At 41.0% G+C, this 22,420-nt stretch overlaps 1 protein-coding gene across 1 annotated transcript in view; it reads left to right on the forward strand.

Moving 5' to 3' along the window:
- Positions 1-2,123: 2,123 nt before the first annotated feature.
- LOC119721379 (nuclear receptor subfamily 0 group B member 1-like) overlaps positions 2,124-22,420 on the forward strand; it is a 42,763-nt gene continuing 22,466 nt past the window's right edge. The window contains exons 1-2 of the mRNA XM_038191439.1: positions 2,124-2,330; positions 5,108-5,900. Coding sequence (XP_038047367.1) covers positions 5,162-5,900 — 739 coding nt within the window. The 5' untranslated portion in view covers positions 2,124-2,330; positions 5,108-5,161. The remainder of the gene's footprint in view (positions 2,331-5,107; positions 5,901-22,420) is intronic.

Raw genomic sequence — 22,420 nt, forward strand, 5'->3', positions numbered from 1 at the left:
CCCGACCTTTTGTGGGCGATTACGGTCGAGCGTAACAGTGCGCTTCTCTGAATCTGCGGTGGGTGGACCAAAGGGTAATAATATTATATTGTGCTCTTCATACAATTCAAGTTGAACGGGAAAAAGGGACTCAAAAATGGGACGATTATATTTCTTATTTTCGACTGACGTCATATCTATAAAAATAGTACCACCGATGTTTCGTTTCCAACTGGTTATTGCTTTAATTTTCATAATAATTTCGTGTCTTGACATTTTAATTTGTTTTATACGTTCAATTTTGTTGTTTATTTTTAACGACTGAACTTGGAACTCAAAACAGACACAAAGTGTAATTTGTTTTTGACAAGCACACTCTTTGGAATACATCAACGTCAGAAGTTTGCGTCACTTTTCTTCCATTACTTGATACAAGTTGCTATATTCTTTACATCGACTGTATACGAAATCGTCCTGGTTTTTAAGGTCTGGCATGAGCATCTAGGCCTACATGTCACTTGGTGGTTGGTCGGTATGTCTGTCTGCTGTCTGTCTGTTCTAACCATACCCCTTGATGTGGGGTGATGTTCCTTTCAGGACACATCACCTCACTATTTTTACATGATAGAAAAACATCACCCCAGAAGAGAATCTTTAGAAAAAAAAGGATAAAGGGAACGCAATGCCATCACCCCACAATTCCGTCTGGCCGACACGTCCCTCTGTCTGTCTGTCTGTCTGTCTGTCTGTCTGTCCCCGATAATTAACCAAAAGTGCTCCATAATTATGTGGCATGGGCGTCACATTTTTGGGCGTCGCATTTTTCAGCTCTGGCAGGGATCATTTTGATCGATTTCATGCAAGACTTCCATGCAAGACTTCTTGCAACACAGCCAGAGCTTGTGCACTCGCACTTGTTTTTTTGTGTGTGTGTGTGTGTCTAAACATAGACATTATTTATATTATGACTTGGAAAGACATTATGCAAATAATCCGAAAATATCCTTGACACGCCTGCAGATTGCGTGAATATCAACATCTACATTGAAGCTACGGTCACGTTTTGTTTAAAGGGAATGTACAACATTTGCTTTTGCTGCAATTTTCAGAAATAAATGGATTTAGAGGATTAGTGTGTTAAAGCAAATATTGTTGAAATGACTTTTTTCACGTTTTGGGCTTGTAGATGCTGGAAAAGAACAAGAAAACCAATCATGTTCTTGCAGTCTGGTTCCCTGACCCCACTTAAGATGAAACGGAGCAATTATAGACTTGGGGAATTGTAAGGTCAGAAAATCAGTCTAGCAGACTTGTACCCCTTCACAGGTGTGTAATCAATTGCAAAGAAAACGCGAAATAACTAATTATGAAAATTCGGAGCAGTTTTTGAAAAATAGCCAGTTTTCTCCAACGCTGGTCGGCCAACAAGCGTCAGAAAAATACAACTTTTCTTGAAAATGTCAGCACACCAGGAGCCACGAAAATAATGTCATTCCCTAACAGTCCAGTAAGGTATTTCGTGATAATTTGATCATTTCGTTTTGTGATGTTTGCAAATGTTGTATCTTCCCTTTAAGAATTTATTTATGGCTAACCATGGAGGAATAAGAACATATTCCTGCATGGGCTAACCATTGATTATTGTGCACAAGATTTTGGGCCTACGTGCATAATAGTACTTGGGGGGAACATGACGATTGTGTTCCTGGCAATCTGTGCTGCACATAGCGTGATTGCATTGAGCACAGTCGGTCATAGACCTGGCATTTTGTCACCATTTTTTGTTCTCAATTTGACCTTGCATGACCCGAATTTTACGGAATGAATCCGGAAAAGACCTTGGTGAAATGTGGTGCCATTCGGGCTCGGCGGATTGTTCAATCGTTGAAAAGGCAAAAACATCAATGCTCAATGTTACAGCATATTGCTATAAAGCAATTCATTTGCACAAACACAAGGATACTTCCGCATTGTGGTCCGATTTGTGCTGGTTGCGGGGCCCGCATAGTGTATCCACCTGCCACGAACTTGGACCAATCGCGAATACGACTTGCTAATTTTTATTATAATGAGGCGCCGAGTCGAACCAATCAGCGCCGGCAATTAAATGGGTCAGGGGTAACGAACTTGAAGCCAGCACTGCATGCAATCCTATTCATAATAAAGCGAGCACATGTGTAGCGCGACAGAGAAACCGCACGTCAGTACACATGCACGCAGGCAAACTCGTGCGAAGCCGCTTGGATTTTTTTAAGACCGGTAAACTCCACATTTTCCTCTCGTTTTCTCATCTTTGCTGTGGCCGCAAAGTTCCCGAATATCGGACCTTGGAGGTGCATACACCGTGCTGGGTAAGCAGGCCGTTTTTACAAGCCGTTTCTCGGGGTGTTTTTGGAGGGAAATGGTGTGTTTCTGTGTGGGTTAATCTGGTTGCGAGTTTTGTTTTGGGGGTGCAGATTACATCCACATGAAGTGAAGGCCAATGACACTATGTACGCGGCGCGCGAGAGTCGAGGAGTGCAGTGTGCTTGCTTGACGGGGGGAGTGAGGCATTGCACTCGGCCTAATCATGTTGCGCTACCCGCTGCATGCACGCATCGTTCTTTGCTTAAATCTCAATTATTCGCCAAATTCTGTGAGGTATTTCTTTTTCTCTCTGTGCTTCAAAAATTGAATAATTTTGGTAGTTAAATTTACAGTTCTGAGGGGATAAATGTCAATTTTGCAATTTTATGATTTAGTAAATTTTAAGAACAATGTATTTTAATGTAGTTGTAGAGAAATTGTTAACTGTTTTGTTTACAATTTAGCTTTTGTATGAGGTTTCAACCTGGGCTTAGATGTAAACACATGATTTCACTTCTAAAGAAACTGTTTGATTTACCTCATGTTTTCTATTTTTTAAAGGAAAAAAACAACTTTCTAATGTGTACACAAAAAAATGAAATCATCAGGAAAACTGTGCATTATAAAATTTGCAAGTGATTTTTTGAAAATGTTTTCAAGGCCTTTATTTCATTGAAAAATAATCAGTTGATGGTCGTAGTTCAAGTCATCAATAACAATGTATCATTTAATTACTTTACTGATGACAATTCACCTTGGGCAGCAAATTCAGTTTTCCATTAATTTAGACTCTACGTGTGTACGAGGCGATGCGAGGATAACGAAAGTAATTTAAACTGCTAATAAACAGCGATGATATATGATGTAATTAAGTGTGTAATTATTTCAAGGTATCTTCATGTTATCTATTAATACAACAAGACAGTCAATTAGCAAAGAATGTGGCATCCTGACTCCACTTCTGTGGCTGTGTACAAAGTCTATGGAGAGTTGAGTGCATTTTGCAAAGTATTTTTAACAAAATTGGAAATGTCTCTCAGTCCCACAAATTAATGTCTTGTGCAGTGACTGATCATTGAGTTAAAATATAATGAAAAAAAGTGGCGTCAGGATGCAGAATTCTTTCCGTAAATTCTAAGAATTCCTCTTCATTAAAAACCATTTCCACTACTTTGTGCAAGCCAGTGTGCTGTTTTTGTCCCTGTTTTTTTGTTGTGGGGGATGCCACCTACCTCCAACTCCAAGATGCCACAATGTATTAATAGGCGTGTGTGTAAAGGATGATTAGCGCTGTTATATAACACACTCCCACACACTCAAGGTTGAGTGTTCTCCAGCATGGCTTAAGCAACCCTTTCCAGGTATCCATTATTGACAACTTTATTGGAATTCAATTCACCGGGCCTGTAAAACTGCCAAGGTCGTTCCTGAAGCCCCCACACCCATTAACACTGTCAATATTGCCTGCACATGTCACATGCACAATACATGTAATGCTCAAGATTATTGAACCCACTTGTGCATTCTGTGGTCAGCTGGACGGTACTTGTTATTAGTATGGTCAGTGGTCACTTGGTCCAGTTATTACACGGTCATTCAGTGAAGTGAGTGGTTGAGAGACATCACTGAAGAGGTGGTCATATAGAAACGATCTTGCAATTTAACATGCAGTTTAATATCCTACATCTCAACCAAATCTGACGATTGATTGAATCTTGTTTTTTTTTTAAATTCTTGTGACAAAATTTGGAAAATGAGAATTTGACATATTTGCACAGGTAGGTGTATCAAAACTCTCTTGATATCTGTCAACGCAAAATCTGAAACTGGCGTTCAGTAGGGCCTATGGGCCTTAAAGTTGGCAAATTTTGTCTTGTTCCCTGAATGTATTTCATAAATTGTGAACTGTTGAATGGGATTGTGCCAGACTATTCACTATAGCGTCACTTTTATTTTTTATTTAAATGTGGCTTAAAACATGAGAGTACGTTTAATCACATATTTTACATTATTCATCAGAGCAGACTGGTATTTATATGTAACGTCATTGCTTTCATTTCTCTACACAAGTTCCAAAAATGAAGATTTTACCTCACTCTCAATCCAATATGGCCGACTCGTGAATAAGGCCCATTGTTGATTGAGGGATAAGGTTATCATGTGTCTGTGACGATTAATACATAAATTCTCATGATTCGGGCAAAGTAACATACATGTACATGTGTGTCTGTATATTAATACATGTACACTGCATTAGCGAACACTCACTCCACTGCCTAAACCTTTCATTGTGTGAAAAATAATTGTATTGAAGGATTTATAAGTATTTTTCATTGAACATGCAAAGGTGTTTTTATAAGTTTTTTTTTATTTTTACATTTAAGGAACCACTAACAAGTTAACGAATAGGAAATGTTGAATGTTTTAACAAGCTAACGAATGGGAAATTTTAAAAGTTGAAAGAAAATATTTCCACAGAGGTGCTTTGGCCTGGATTTTTTTTTATAAATTTGGTGAACTGAAGTGAAGAGTTTAACCCAAATCCCCAAAGAGTTTATTTTGGGTAAAGTACCACTTGCTACATAGTACTACAAAAGTTATGTTTGCAGGTACCCAAATACTAGAAAATACTATGCCCACTTATATATGGAAGCACTGCATACTACAGTTTACTACTATAAGTATTTTGTAGCTTTAGGTGAGGTTAGGGTTATAATACAATGTTCTAATTGTTAATGTAACTCAAACAAATGATTGTGTTTTTTTGGTATTTTTTCTTTAGGTTAACAGTTTTTATCGGGGCCTACATGTAACTCTGTGGTGCGTTTAATCGGATATGGCACCGATGCAAAGCAAGTCCACGTCACAATCCACCGAACCATCTTCACCATCCATGCCGCTATCGTCCTGCGACTGCCCGGAAAGAATGAAAGAGGGCAGCATCTTGTACAGTCTGCTGTCGTCCAGTACCCACGAGGCCATGGACACCGACAGCAGCAGCAACAACAGCAGCAACGCCGCCAGTGCAGCAACACCCACCGACAGAAGGTATCCCACCGGTATCCCGTCCGTCTCGCAGGCCGTCAACCAGGCCCTGTGGCGGCGAGCCAACAGCGCCCTCATCCCACCCACCGTCATCACACTCAAACACCACGAGATCATCTGCCAGCAGGCCGCCCAGCTCTTGCTCAAAACGGTGGACTTTGTCAGGAATTTACCGTCCTGCCAGCGGTTGTGCCCGCACGACCGCATCACGCTGTTCCAGCACTGCTGGGCCGAACTCCTAGTCTTGATGATGACGCAGTACCGATTCCACTTTGAGACGGAGGACGTGGACTTTGATTTTGGCATGGACAGTAGCAGCAGCAGCAGCGGGAGCGGCGATTCGCAGACGTGCCACCACTGTCACGGTCACACCAGCGAGAACATGCTCCTGCGATGCCTGGTGGCGCTGCAAGGCATCCCCACGCAATCGGACATTCACATGATGGAGTGCTTCTTCAGTAAATGTGAATTGATGGGACTGGACGATAAGGAATACGCGTATCTGAAAATGACGATTCTGTTCAATCCAGGTAAGTCGGATTGATTACCTATCAAGAGCTGGAATGAACAACAGTGAAAGTTGTCAGTGTAAACTTTCACTATTGTTCCTTGAGTTGTGGTGTTTGTACAGCTTCAGTGCATTGAAACTGATGCAAAGTTAGGATGAAAGGAAATCTTCTCTCCGACAATGTCTTTTTTACAGAGTTTCTGTTTCTCTAAATACCTGGAATTTCTTGCACAACAAGTGTCCTTTGCAATCTCTGACCAGTGCCTTACACATGTATGAATTTTCCCCCTCTGCATTTAAGATATTAATTTTGTGACATGTTCCTTGCGTCAATACAACATTTGCAAACATCAAAAAACAAAACTACCAAATTATTGTGAAATACCTTACTGGACTGTTAGTGAATGACAGTAGCATCCTGTACTATCATGGCACAATTTCCAACTGGCTATTTTCAAATACCTCCATAATTGCTCTGTTGCATCTTAAGGTGTGGTCAGGGATCAGACTACAGGAACATGATTGTTTTTTTTTGGTTTTTCCAGCATATACATGTAGGAACACAAAACTTTAAACAAGTCAATGTAACAATATTTGCTATAAAGTACTAACCCCGTATCCATCCATTTCTGAAAATTACCGCAAAAATGTTGTATGTTCACTTTAAGAAGTTAGGATGTTCAATATATTTTCTTATACGGGGCAAAGAGCTTTTGTCAACCCAGCAGATACATGAGTCTGAAGTGTTTCAGCCAGTAGTTTGAAAACAAACCCAGCATCTTCCAAATGTGCAAATTAATTATAATTTTTTTTCTCTCATCATTGAGGTGACGGCACCCAATTCTTGTCAAATTTTTAAAAGCCTTTTTCTTTCCCTGGCCCAATTTTTGATCAGAGACTCAAATTTTTTTTTAAAAGTGCGCGAGATTGGTTCAAGGACTTGAGTGATTCAGCCATTCAGTGTTCTCTTCGTCTGGTCCTGAGTTTTACAAACTCCACACGCACATTTAGTTGGGCTGCTCTTTCACAACCAATTCTGTGCCTGCACAATGGCAGGCTTTTGGTAAAATGGGTCGTGAAAATGGTTCCTTTTGATTGCTGGCGCCGGAGCGAATGATTTGGTCTTTTGTTCGTAAAATTGTGTGTGTCATGAGCATTCATTCAGGACGTGAATAGAGAAGTGCACGTGCCCTGCTTCTATAACAAATATGTTTGTCATGTTTGTGTGTCTAAAATCTACATTTTTATGTAGGTCTGTTTAACTAGCCATTTTAATTCAACCCTCCCCCGAACCCTGTAAACCAGCCATCTCTCCATTTGAAGTTTAAAAGAAAATTAGAAGACAGTTTTGTGTTTTGTACGTACATCGTGTATTGGCTTGGAACATCAATTTTTTGGCTTGTACAGTAGTCCTCCGTTTGGTTTCAAGAAAGTTTTCATCAAAAGTACAAACACCGAATTGAAATTGAGTGTATATGCTGTACTAGGTTCATACACTGGTGTCCTTTTCCCTCTATTTTTAAGATTGTTTCCACTACTCACTCACAGGATCTCTCTGTCACTCCATTTACCACCCCATCTGTCAATTGTTCAGCATCGATACCCTTCCCTTTTCTCTACGATCCCGGCTTGCACGATGCAAGAACCTCGCCCGACTCTGAGAAAGCTCGACAGTGCATTGTCCTCACTCGACACTGATCCTTGCAGTTTTGTCATCTTTGTCTGAGCCCCACTGTCTTGCAAGACGATCTGTCCATTTGTCCCCTACCTACCTTCCCCCCCCCCTTTCTTCCACTCCTATCTCAAGATGCTAGAAACGTCAACGCCACTTTTTCCCCATCCCACCACGTCCCGGGCAAAAGTACACTTAGAGGGGTCAGCGTACTTCGTCTCAGGTCACGCTGATATTGATTTCTGATTGAGATGGTGTTCCCATCTTCGGCCATTAATGCGTCTTTATTTAGCCGCTCACTTTATACAGAGTGCAGTGGAACCGAGCGTGTGAACCGCTTCATTTGTTTCAAAGGGTTGCGCACCTTCCGAGTGGAAATTCTTTGATCATAAATTTTAATCAAGGGGAGAAACAAAGGGGTGGGGAGGGGAGATGATGGCAAAGTAAAACAAAATGACTGCATAGTGTTCGTGTGATCATTTAGATGAACATACGTACATTGAAATCAGCTAAAACTGAACCGTTCATCATGCTAAAAGAAGAGCTTATTTCATCAGATATATAATTTTAAATGTACAAGTTACATTTCAATTTGTATTCCACAACTTTCCTAGTTTTGACTATCTTACATGTACATACTCGGAGTTTACATTTCTTTTTTTGTTCAAGACCAAACTAGTGTGTATGCAACACTTCCAAATTTGAACCTGAAAATCAAACCGATTTTGTCAGTGTGGGTTGATAGTGCAGATGGCTTGTTGTGTTATCCAAATTGTCTCGTTGACTCTTACCACCTGTTTGTCAAATTGACCAATCAGATGCCACTCTGTTTTCTTGGTCCTTGGCCCAGAATGGCACCCTGTGTCGGAGGTTTGAACTTGACTTGAACTTGCTCTGACAGGGTGTACTTGTGTCATTAGTGTATGGAATTGCAATGTCTAGATCCCAGTAGTAACACAAAAAAACACCATGTCTAAAATACTTCATTATATAAAAACGCGCTTGGAAGTTCTCCTAGTTTATGAATGTCGATGTTTTACAATACTTCTGTCATTTACTGCAAATCCGTTAGAGCTGACAAAAACGAGAGCATGTAAACAAAGGGCTGGATAGCCCAATTGGTAGGGTGCTGATTCCTGTACAGTGATCTAAAAATCAAAGTTTGTTTGTGTTAATTTTTTTCCAACTACATGTTGTAAATTAGTGGTACAGCTTAATTTGTCTGACAGTTTTCTTTTGAAATTGCCCAATTTTTGTTTCTTTTGAAATTGCCCCATTTTTGAAATATTCTTTTGGAGCAGTTCCTCATGATTTTCTCCATGTATTTCTTCGATGAGGTCATACTCTTCAAAGGACAACTCAAATTATTCATCATTCCCTCCGGGGAGCAGACGGTGTTCCTTAGAATGTATTTCTTCCTGTGAATGTATTTCGGCGGTAGAGTTTGCAGTGAGTAAGCCGAGATGACAGGAAGCTCAAGCAATATGAAAGTTCCTCTGAAGTCAGTCGTCATTCTGTACCTGAAATTCTGTATAAATTGTACCTTGTCTTTCCAATTCTTTGTGTAATACTCTGCAAGATCCTCTATCTTCGTTTTCCAATTCAAGACACTTGCACCGTGCTCATGTAGGTATTGCTCGTTGAAAAGATTGATATGAAAAGCAAATTATGACACTGAGGATTGAAATGTTAGCCAATGCTGATACTTTCAAAGTGACTTTTGAACTCTGATCTTTAAAAAAAATGGTATACATGTAAACACAAGTCTTTTGAAAAGCGACGGCATTGTATCTTTCAGGGCTCAACTGGATCTGGCAGCTAAGTGTAAATTGACATTAGGGTTTGGTTGGTGGGGTTCATGTCTTCTCACAGGCTGCACTTTTATCTATTTGGGTCAGTGCCTGCTGTGAAACTGGAACAAACCCCCGCTTTGGGTATTGATTGGCATCCCTGGCCGTTGCCTTGTAATGATTACCTGACGCGTAATACGCAAGAACGCATTGCAATATTGGTTTAATCCCGGCGTATCACCAGCTCCCCTTCTCGGTCTCCCTCTCTTCCTTTTCCCCCTTGTTTTGTCGGTGGACAAGCCTCTCGCGCGCCGCTGCACAATCCAGCACTCGGGATTGACTGCGCTCCAGCATCTGTCAGCTCTAAAGACTGCCACCCACTGTCCGCGACCCCGAGCTCGCTTGCACTTTTTCTTTTCCCCCTAACCTCCCCCCTCCAGTTCAAAGCCGACAAACGGTGATGATGCCGATGCCGCGCTCCGCGCTCGTCGGCGTGGTCGGGAGATGAATGTCCTTGAAGTCAAGCAGAAGAAATTCCAAGGTGAAAAACGGCGGAGGTCCCAATCTCTAAAGGCACATTTTGTCTGCTTGAATTGCTTATTATATCAATTTTTATTGCAACCTTGAAGCCAGTTGGCGCACACGGAGGAGTGCATTGGGGTGGCGGCCTTGTTGTGGAAGCGAGAGAGGGAACTGTCGATGCTGTGTCAAGTCGAACTCTGAAGGGGGCAGGCGAAAACAAACAAAAAAGAAAAGAAATGGAAAACTGCCAGCTGATTTGCTGGCAGAAGTGGCAGGTTGCAAAGTTGGATTGAAGAAAAAGTTCTTGAGTCCTGAAAAAGTTGGATTGATAATTATCTTTGTCATGAGACATACAGCCAACTTACCGGATTTGGTAACAACTCGTGATCTGATATGGATGGTAATCTCATTAGGCCCTACATGTTGTAAATTTAACGGTAGTTTTTTTATGCCAACGACTTTTTTCAAGAAAGTCTTCAGTTACAGTCATGGTTCGACCTTAACTTTTTCACTAGCCAGCCGGGCTACTGAAACAGACTCTTAACTAGCCTGCGGGCACTTTCACCCGCCCGCATGTTTCTCTTTTATGTCTCATAAACAACAATGTGCATACATGTAAAACGTGTATCCTGAGGCAATCGTGTCAGTTTTTTAATAATAACAGTTAATAAAATAAAACACGAATTGATACAGGTTTGCTTTCTGAATTAAATGATTTATTTCTTCCTGTCATTTCCTCTTCACCATAGCCCAGCTGGGCTTCTTAAAAAATAGTTTGACAAGCCCGCTGCTATTTCGACTAGTATTTGGCTAGCCTGCTGCTGCTAGTGTCAAACCCTAGTCATACTTATACATAACTGTACAGAAAATGCAGAGCCAGCCTCACCTACTCCATTTGCACTTCAAAAAAACAAAACTTATAGTGTGAAGCAAAACAAAATGCTTGCTCTTTGCTGCACCCTTGCTTACAATGTAGGAGTAAAGCGTCTTGCCTGAGGACACCGGGAACATCATCTCCAAGAGTCCCCAGCCCGCACACATATTAATCCATTTCATTTTCTTATGAAGGACAGAGTTGGATGACTTCATAGCAGGGGGGGGGGGGGGGGCTAGGGCAGGCCATTGTACATCTTAGTAATAAATGTCACATTTGAAGAGCTTAATTATTTCCAATTTATAAGGTCAAGTGATGATTTTTGGGCGGTTGAGTGGAAATAGGTCGGGCGTGAAGTTGCGTCAGCTGATGAGTTGCGAACTTGCGAATGATACAAGTACCTATATAATACAAGTTGATTTACCCGTTCACAGATCGGGAAGGGCGTATTTCTGTTGGGGTTGAAAATGTGGGGAGTTAAATGTAAATGGGGGATTTAGTTGAGAAGACATGCAGAAAACGATCTGTGGTGCGATCAAGGCAATTTCTGACCGCTGTAGTAAAACCAATTGTTTGAGCAAAAGATCATCTTTTAAACATCATTTTCGAGTTGGATCAGCTATTCAGAGCAATAGAATCATTATAGTTGGCTAAAATTGTTATTCGGGGAAAACAAAGTGTGTTAAATGTCAGATAGTGTGGCTGTTGTGTGTGTTGGAAAAAAAGAAAGAAAAATTGGACATCTGTGTGCATGTTCTCATCTGGATTAAGAAACCTTTGACAATGTGGTCTACGCACAAATTGTAAATTGATTTTCCGCCCTTTTTGCGCGTCGAAAAGTGCAAGTACACTCTGCACTTTATAGACATATCGGGGAAAGCACTCGGCGTGCGGTTGTGCATTTGTGCACGAAACAAGGTTTTGTAAACGGGGGATTGATTTTTTTGCGTCTGCAAAGGTTCACGAACATTCATGAATCACACAATGTGCAGTTTCTTATCTCAGGTTTTTTTGGCCCGATTGTACTAGGATTAAACTTTGTTTCGGTTCGTTGTGTTTTCCCACCCTCGTTTTGTTTCAGTGGATTTCAGTTGTTTCCTCCATTGCGTTAAGACAACTCCAGAGTGGTAGTCCTTAAAAAAAAAACCAATGAACCAACCGAAATCATTTTTGTTATGTCTATCTGTTTACATCAAATGTATTTTTTGTTCATGGCTTTTGTTTTATCCAAACATACATTGGCAAATCTGGGTTATAATAATCAAAATCTAGTGTAAATACCTACCTGCATGTGTACGTATGGTCCACGTACATGTGTATGGTGTAGCATATTTTTTAACGATAAACGATAAACTTTCATCAGAAAGTCCCCCTGCCAATTTTAGAGAGGCTATAAATTTTGTGTAGCATTTTGCAGTGGCGCTTCTGTGGGGGAAAGGGGGGGGGGGGTGATCTTTGCGAATGTCACCAGGGATCACATGTTAACCCAGATAAGTGTTAACATTAACGCTGAAAGCTTTGTCCCAAGTGTCAGGGTTCGGAGACAAGGGAAGGCTTAATTTAGTACTTCGGAAAACACAGACGCGTACATGTCTGAAACCTTCCCCGCAATCTTGCGAGACCACGTGAGGGCTGAACGTACATGTACATGTATCTTTGCAAGACTGCATGCACATGTACATCTACATACCGGTATGTACAATGTACTCTGTGTTATCATCAGTGAAACTCAATTGTGAATGTGCTGTGGTTCTGAAGACTATCCAACAGAATCGTGGGAAACAAAGCAAGGGAGGGGGCACATGTACATGTACTTGTAACCCTCTGAGTCACTTGAGGGCATCTGATCTCTCCCCCTCCCCTCCCCCCCCCCCTCACTCCCCCTATCCACTGCTTTAAATCATGGTTCTAGCCAGAAAATGTTGCTTGGCAATTTGATGTGCTGAGCCAAAAGCAGAGAGCAGCCATCCAGGAGGAGTTTTATGCACAATGTACAAAATGTAGTAGCTCCCATGAAACTTGGGATGGTAATTAACATGTTCTTGCTAGCACAGAGGTTTAATAGCACAGTTGTATGCATTATAAGCTCGATGAAATCATCCCTCGGGTCACGAGTGTTTTGCTGTTTGTAACACAAACCGGTTGTAAACATGTACAGAGTCTGACATTGGGAAAGGTACATGTATGTGAACATGTAGTCACAATTTGAACTTGAACTTTGACCTGTTATGTTGCATTTTACCAGCTACTGATCAGCCACAAACATGTACACAATGTACATGTATGAAGTTAGCTATCATGAGTACCATAATCATCTACATTACAAAACATACAGACTAGGTACTAGAAATATACAATACATAGGCCTAATGTGGGTACAACAATGTAAATATTATTGTGGCTTTTTTTTTTTTTTTTTTGACTAGACATGTTCTGCTCCCAAAATAGCCCTCTCCGCTCATTCCAGCATTGTTGATCACTTACCAATTACAAACACAAATTCAGTATTCACTATTCATTGCCGTGTGCCTTCGGGTCATTTTTCACTCTCTAAAATAGCCCTGACCTGGCCAGCTAGCCTCCATTGAGGGGTAAAGGTCGTCTTTTGTCCAGCGACCGGCCGGGGGACTCTTTCAGCGACAGCGCTATAATAATAAAAGAGCTACGACCGAAATGAACTTGACCGGGCAAAGCAAAACACTCAGCGATCTGTTTGATCACAATTGACTGTTTTTCAGGTGATTTGAGTTCTGTGGGTAAACAGAATTTGCATGTACATGTTTGATACAATTTACAAAATGGGAATAGAAAACCTTGCACTTTGCAGGGCCGTAGTCAGCCTGGTTGAAGGGAAGGGTTGTGTTTACAATGAAGTGGACCTTTTCATGTCTTATAAACAGTTGATTACGCATGGAAATACACATTAGAGTAAACACATTAGAGTAAAACTCAAATGTCAATCGCGAGGAAAAAGAGGACCTGCAGCCGCCCCCTACCACCCCCTGCCTACGAGCCTGCTTTGGTGTTTTCCTCCATATTTTGTTTATGATTCAGCTTTGTTTTTCTGCCATGCACAGCAACAAAATGGTTGTGTCTTTACTTGTGCTATTTAACTGAAATAATCATCTTTTTGAAATATACTTACAACTGTACCTGTGTTTCTATATGTACAGTGTAGTTGTGAGGGTCAGCTTTGTGGTCGATGACTAAGAGTGTTCTTCATTTTTTAATTTAAATACAATTTGAATTTTAGCATTGTCTGATGCTGTTGGAGAAAAAAACCACTGGCGTTGACATTGTTACCATTTTTTGGAGTGCAATTTTTGGGGAGGCTTTTATTGTTGTTTTTTGTTTTTGTAAGGCTTTCTTTCAACAGATCCCTATTAATCCAGCAAAAAAAAACCAAGAGACAAAATTTAAAATGTTGAGCAGTAATTGCCTATAATTTTTCACCCACGGTTTTTGTACATGGTCTGGGGCCCTGTTTTGAAAATGCTGTTTGAATTACGTGGACAGGCGCAGGAAAGCATGCAGGGCCGACCCCAGTCTGCTGCTGACATGCAGCTGGAGTCTGGGCAGTCCTTGTCCGTTCTCGGGGGTCACTGACTGCTCCTGAATTAGAACCTACCATCTCAACACCCCTTTCAAATAATTAAACCCGGAATCGAAAATAAATTTTCTTTAAAAAACAAAAAAAAAACGGCGTGACGGCCTTGAAGGCTGTTGCATTATATATACATGTTTTTTTCAACCTCCCCCAAACGTTGTTTGCCAGCATGCCCTGTTAGCGAGTGTCTTTTGTGGCCGCTCTGTTTATCTGTCACCCTGCCTTTTGTTCAAGTTCAAGTGTAGTGGACACCCCCGCCAGCCTAGTGGTAGCGGCTCGCCTGCGCAGCCTTGAGGAGCGCGGGGTCATCCACCGTTGCTGATCAATCGGGTGTTCTAGATTACGAAGCCCAAACCCGAGAGAGGCTGGCCCCACCATTCAGGGTTGAAACGTTCAAGGAAAAATGCAAATGAGGGATGCAAGGCAGCTGCAGTGGCATACAGCACTGCGACCGGCCGCATTTAGCCTCACGATGCATCTCAACGTACCTATTGCTCAGTCTCGCTGCGCAGGTTGTAGCGAATCGCAAGAGGGCCACTGCTTTTTTTTTTTTTTTTACCTTTTTTTTCTCTCAGAAAATGGCTGAATTCTATTCTGTGAATTGGCGCAGTGGAGGGTGAAAAGGGGACCAAGTTGGGAATTTCAGGGGGATTTTCCGGCCACGTTTGCATTGTTCTGTTGAACTTAGTATATGGGGGTGGAATTCTATAAATATGACGTGAACAAACAGCATTTTGATATCCTCAGGGCTATGAATTAAATGGGATAACAGTTTGGTTGGAATCAAACAAACGAAGTGAGCAAGATGGGCATAGTTTGTACATGTCTGATGTTTCATATCGGAACACGGGTGATAAATTTCAGCACAGATCTAAAGATAGCAAATGAAACAGACTGTAAAATAAAAAAATGTGCTACATGATGTCACAATTGATAACCTCAAGATAACAGTGGTCAAAGCAGACTCCGAACAATTTTGCCCGAAGATAAACACCCACCATTCCTCAAAATTGCCGGCTGTTGAGTGAATCTGTGCCGTGCGTGCGTGATTCACTGCCATTGCGACCTCACAGCCAATCCCGACATGACAAGGGTTGAGGACGCTGGAGCTTTGCCGTTTATTGCATTTTATTTATTCCCAGCCTTGATTGAGGCTAATAATAAGCATTTAGACTGTTCAGTGGATAAGTGCATGAATGCGGGCCAAGGTTAGGGTCAAAGTTACAGTCTCAATTTTGTTTTAGGTACATGTACTTGGCATTGCATCAAATTGTATTGAATCCTAACCCTGCTGAATCCAACATGATCCAACTATATCATAAATCTGGAAGAGCCTGTAGGATTGAGCAGTAAACCCATTGTACAAATGTACATGTACATATTCAGAGTCCGATTCTGTTGGGCACTGATAAATAACGCCAAGTTGGACTCTGTAGGATCCAGCAGACAACTAATAATTAGGCGCAGTTGGATTCTGTTGGATTGAGGAGGAAGTATCCGTTGGACTCTGGTGGATTTAGCAGGGTAGTCCTGAGCAACCCTAAGGGGGTTAGGTTTCATTTATGTAAACTCGGGCATGCACCTTTTCCTCGGATGGCGCTGATTTCCTCCTTTTTTTGTACTTCTGTTGAATGCCATTACAAATTAAAAAACGCTGTTCAAAGTCTTGCATAGTTTGGAATTTCTTCGTTTTTTTCTTCTAAATTCCCAGTTGCATGCCTGTAAACTGTAAAAAAAAAGAAGGGTTTAGCAGTTCTCTAACTGGGATTTAATTAATATTAGGAATCTTAGATGATGTGCAACGAATTTCGAAAGGCTTTATTATTTCATTCATGTTATTACACCACAAAACATTTTGTATGAAACGATCAGAAGATCAACAAATATAGAACACTTATAAATCACAACAAAAGATTCATTTACTAATATTAGTTGAATTGAATACATTAATTAGTGCTGTTCAATGTGATAAGTGGAGCTTCTTAGTCACTTTCTGTATTAACAGAACCACCCCGCAAATTTATTTGGAATTCTTTGTTTGTGTGTGTGTGTGTTGAAACTATTAACGAGGCGTATTCATGTTTGCAATTTATGTTTAATGAGCCTGTTCCCCATTAAAATTTAACAGCCAAAATTGGCCATTGTGAAGAAGATGCAGACAGGATCTGTTTCTTGATTGAGGCCAGGAGGAGGAACAAGGGCGATTTTTTATTATTTAATTGCCGGATTTAAACAGTACAATTAGAAGTGGACAATGAAGCCATTGTGCCCTGACGTACAAATTAGACGAGGGATTACTTTCCAAAACACTGGCGCCGCAGTTTATTATCGAGGCACAAACCATGATACAATCCTGCCAGGGTTCTCAATTTACATGTAGGCAGCAAATTACCAGCCATCAATTCAAGTCCTGTTGGTTCTTTGTAACAAAAAAATAATAAATAGGGAAAGATCAGCTTCACTCCCCTCCCTGGCTAGAGAATCCGAGTTATTTGTGCGGTAATTAGAACCGTGCTGCGCCATTCAACAAGCTGGATATTGATTACCCTTGTGTTGTCACAATGTGGGGCTCTTCAAGTCTACTTAACCATACACTCTTCTACGATTTAATGGTTGGTTAAAGCGGTACAAAAGTGTGGCATTGCTAGAATGACCACACTAATGGTCAGTTGTAATTGGTCTCGTACCTAATACCTGGACTTATTATTTGGCTTGATGTTAATTGTCCAGGCCGTTATTTTACGGGGACCCTGGCCTGGGTTCTTTTGTGTCCTAGGTTGACTGACCAGGGCCCATGACTGTCCGGCCGTGTTTGTTGACCAGACCAGCTGTTGGCACTGGTCAGCCTTGGTTGACCCAGTTACCTAGGGGTCATTTGAGGACGGGGCCTGGTCAGGCTGGCCTGGCCTGGGGAAAGTCCTGCTGGTCGCTGGTCGGCAGCTGTGCCAGCACAGATCCCTGTTCATTATCGGCCTAGCAGTTTGGGTCTCTAATCACTTAAAAGGGTCTGACATGATGAGTGCTGGCAGGTTAGGGGGAGCACACAGCCCAAGCCCTGGCCTGAGATTCCACGCATGGAGAGGAGATCAGACCTAATTTGTTTCCCCTGAAAGCGTGGGCTTGTAATAATTTTCAAACAAATCAAACAAATATTATTCACCAGTCTTCCTATTATTATGAAGAAAACAATTGTTTGTAATTTTATAAGGATTTTCTGTTCTCATTCAAATTTAACTGGAGCATTACAAAAAAGAGCAGTTTTATTTAGGCCCAGAATAACTATGTTGGATTTACAGTTTATTCTAATTCCAGGATTTTAGTCCAATTTGAAATTGCCCGAAACTCGTCCAGACACACTACTGTGGATTACATATAATTTTATGTTAATGTTTATTTTTTTTTACCAGGCTTTTTTTTTTTTTTTACCGACATGCAGATGCAATGTTAATAGATTATTAGCCTGTTTAATGAAGCTGGTTTTATTGTCGGGTCCGTGGGAGTTCCAGTTGCAGATACACGTAGCAGACCTGTATTTTTTTAACTGGGTCGCTTGTCAATTACGTCTAGATCAGATTTCCAGAGATTATTACAGTGTTTGAGGTAAACAGGAAGGTTTGTGGTCTAAACCATGGGCACACCTGGAAAAAGAAAATTATAAATAGTAGATCACGCCATTAGGGTTTGCATACAGTAACATCATGGAGTGCGGTCCCGTTTGTCAGCGTAATGCGACGGTGTATACAAGTTCATGACAATGGCCGTATCAGCCTTGACATGACAGTGAAATTTTACAGTTTGAAATATTGATGTCTAAAATGTCCTTGCAGGAGATTTTGTTTTGTGTGCCATTTTCAAATATTCATGACTTTGTTCGAGTTGAGTGGATTAACAGTGTTCCTACATCCAAGGCCTGTTTTATACAATGTACAAGTAGCTGAAATTCTTTTTGTGTGCGTGTATGTTATTATGTAGTTGTACAACTGCATACAACTCCGAAAATCAATTTACGAGCACTGGAAACCACAGGCACATTTTACGTAAGCACCATCGGTATTAGAATTTTCAATAATCCAATATCGAGAATATTCGATATATGGATTATCCCAGGTAAAAGTTCAAGACCATAAAGATCATACTTTGATTTAAAAACCAAAACAAAAAAAAGCAATTGTAAGTCCCAATTTTCCACAGCTTTCTGTGGAGTGTATATATTGCTAAAACTTTTTAAACAATTCTCAGCACCGAGAGTTTGTCCAGAACGGGCGGTTTCTTTTGACGTTTTACATTGGGCGAGACCGCGAATTCCAGCGAACGCAGAGCACAAAGCGACGCCGCTTGGCATTTCGCGATTTGTTTATATTTTGAGTCCAAGCACAACTTGCCACTGAGTTTTATTTCATTATACAGCAAACGTTAAACACAAAGTAAAAGCACAAACAGGAGATTTATATGACGATAATCTGACACATTTTCGATATTTTTGATATCATTCCTCAATATCAAAAATTGCAATATTTTTTTAAAATTGTTATCGGCGATATCAATATCAAAATAATATCGAATAATCAAGTAATATCAATATATCGACGGTGTTAATTTATGGAGAAAACAAATTGGGGCAGTTTTTGTTTATTTCATCATAAAAAATCAATGAAAACATGATCTACATGTATGTGATGCTAGAATGCTTGTTGAGTCGATGGAGAAATTCATTGGACAATCATCACACCAATTTACGATTGGCAGGAAACGTTTTTTGAACCAATTCATCAATGAATTATTCACACCTAAATTGAGCCATCCTGTCCAGTTTCATACGGTATGACCGTTCCCAAATGAAATATTAATTAACAAGGCTTTTTTCCTTTTCTTTCCAATCTACAAAATGTACATACATGTATGTGCAGAATCTACAGTGTCTCCTGAGCACAAATCTGCAAGTACAAAGCCTGTGGCAATTAATGTGGTTTTTCCTGTGACATTTAAGAGTTTGAGATGCGAGATAAGAAAGGAAGCCAATATTGCATTCTGAATGTCAAACCTTTTACAGACATCTTTAGTTATGTACTTCTGAAACTACGTGTGTAAACGTTATTGGTCCATTTGTCTCAATGAGCATTTTCATAACTGCTCTTTTCTTTTTAATCTGATTGATTGCCTTTATCGCGAGACTAATGCTGATTGCAAGAAGAATATTACAAAAAGCACTCAGAATAATATCATTTTTGTCTGCCCTGTGTGGTGTAGTTCCTCCCCCCCCCCAAGTCTTGTCAGAAGCAAGTCCATGAACTTGTCGGGATAATGTCATTGTCCTCGGAGCGATACCCAGCAGGTTTTTTTTCCAGGCCAAGGCCACAGCCCGCCAAGTGACTAACTGGAGAACCACCGAAAATAAACCCAAGCAGCGGGGGAGGAGGGTAGTAGCTGAGTGGAACAAACAAGGCGGAGAGTGAGTGGGACTTGTGATTGGTGGGAAAGAAGTGGGATTGGGGGGGGGGGGGGAATAGCTACTGTTGGTGTCATGGATCAGAAGATAGAGGGCGCACTTTTAATGAGAATGGAAAGTGTTCACGGCTAGCTGAGGCAAACATGTATGCATGGTTGCCAACTTTGAGTTTAAAAGCTGAGCGTGAGAATTAGGCGATGGAACTTGATCAGAACGAGCGTGAAGCGTAAAGCCCTATAACGGCGTGGGGAGTGCCCAGGAAAATTTTGTATTCTAGACGCTCTGTGGTGCGATCTGAGGCAATTTCTTACCACTTAAACCTATTATTTATTTTTTTTAGCAAAAGATCATCATTCAAAAAACATCATTTTCAAGTTTAAGTCAATTATTTATATATTTTTTTTAGCGTGAGAAATCCCATGCGGGCGTGAGATCATGAGAATAACCTGAAATGCGTGAGTCTCGCGCTCAATGCGTGAGAGTTGGCAGGCCAGTGTACGTGTAGTGTCGTCGTTTGTACATCCTGTCAGGATAGAGGGTGCATTTTGGTTCGTGGGGAATGGAAGGAAATAGGTCAATATTCATGTCACGCTTAGGACATTTTGTGCATTGCTGCTGCTTTCAGGATTTGAAAGAACGGATTTGTTGGAGTCACAGTTTTTTTTTTTTTTTCATTTACGCGAATATAATAGCAAACTACATGTACGTGTACAAGAAGTTTCCTATTCTTCACTTTAGAATAGTTCGTCTCAGTGTGGAAATGGCATTCCATACACATACCTCTCTAATTCATGACATGTATCATGAAATATTCATAATGCAGCATCTCCACGTACCGCAAGTGGTTGCGATCTCGGTGGGACATACAAATGGATCAACTGCACGAAATTAATATGCGGGTGCATGTACGACAAGGGTAGAACTACATGAAAGTAGGCCAGGTTATTCCTTGGGTTCACGACAGGATATTTGAGCAACGTGTACATTTAGGCCGACATCGCGTCCCGCGCACCACAGTGGTCTCTCAGTTTCAGATGGCAAACAAGAAATTACAATTACAGTTATTCATGTGAGATGATGCATCGTTTAAGGATAGGAAGAAATTATTTTAAAGTGGTCCAAGACTGCGTATGTGTCGCCGCCTTGTTCTAATCAAAACCCACATCCTGGATTATCCTTGTAGGAACCCAGAGTTTGCTCTGGCTTCGGAAGGTGTGCATCGGCTGTGCCACATGTACAAATGTAAGTGGGTCACTCAGCTTATCAGCCAGACTGCTTACAAAATTGTGCCAGCATGCGTCATTTCCACGATTGTGTTCAGACCAGCGCCCCGGCCCCCACTTTTATTTTCTATGTTCTGTCCACAAACACATTTTCACATCCTCAGTAAAGATGTTGTGAGCAATCATCACTTGGAGCCTTGAACTGACCCAGTTACGCCTATTCACAATGGCCCGACCAAACGTCTTCAAGGTCATGCACACACTGGCAACGAAGAAAGGGGGAGAATTATTGATGGAAATATTTCATCGCCCAGTCTAAGCGCTGTGTATCTTTTTTAAGTCTTTGTTGTATTTCGAGGCTCCGTAGTCTAATTTCTAGCATGGATGACGGATTTTAATGACCAAAAGTCTAGCGGTCCCTTGACAATGGGGAAGGTCTCGTTGTTGAAACGAAACCAGAAGAAAAAAAAGCAACTCAAAGAGCTCTCTGTTAAAATGAATGTCCATTTATACACCAAAAACGTCAATTTTGCTTTCATGAACTTGACAAAATTAAAGCTATTTCCTGTCAGTTTGCGTATTTCAATTTACAACCCATCGGTCATATTTTTGAAGACTTCTTTTCTCTCTCAAGTTTCCAGTTGGCGGGTTTTTCATAATGAGAACGGTAATAGTTTACTGACAACTGTATCTGGGTGATCGATAAACACGGAGACTGAATGGTGTATTTACAAAGGGATCAGCTGTACCACATGCACGTAGGCCATATTGGTAACACAAAAGACAACATAAACTGTGTCTATATGTGATCAAATTCAATGATGAATAGCACTTCTTGCAAGAATTATGCTGCTCGTTGTACTCGGAAGATCATATTTGGGTCTGGTCCAGTGGAAAAGTTTTTAAACTTAGGATTGAAAAGTTTTTAAAAAAACAAAAAAACTGAAACAGCAACTGAAAAAATAAGAGAGTCCTGTCTCGAGAAGCATCACTTTAGCATTGTCAACAGCCCGACCACTCCATTCTAATCGAGCAATTGTTGTCAACAACCCAAGAAGTTGATTCTGTATTTCCTCCCAATTAGCAGCTCTCCCTGTGTCATTCCCTTCCCCTCCCACCCCGGCGATTGTTCCCATGACCCTGACCCCCCTAACCCTGACTGAGACCCGCCACTCCCTCATTAAAAAAAAAACCCTCATCCCAGTCAGCTTATTGGATATCCTCATCGAGGAAAGTTACAAGTTACTTAGTAAACTTGACCTGCATGAGACCTCGTCAGAAGGCGTCCCCACTCAAGGACAAATTGATTGGTTTTAAAACCCCCCTTCCCCCAATACCTCGTTACAAGCTAGTAAAGCCAGCCCTAGAAAGGCTGGACGGAAAAACCATGTAATTTTGGGGGACGTCT

Source organism: Patiria miniata, unplaced genomic scaffold (assembly GCF_015706575.1).
Source record: "Patiria miniata isolate m_02_andy unplaced genomic scaffold, ASM1570657v1 HiC_scaffold_13, whole genome shotgun sequence".
Classification (NCBI taxonomy): domain Eukaryota; kingdom Metazoa; phylum Echinodermata; class Asteroidea; order Valvatida; family Asterinidae; genus Patiria; species Patiria miniata.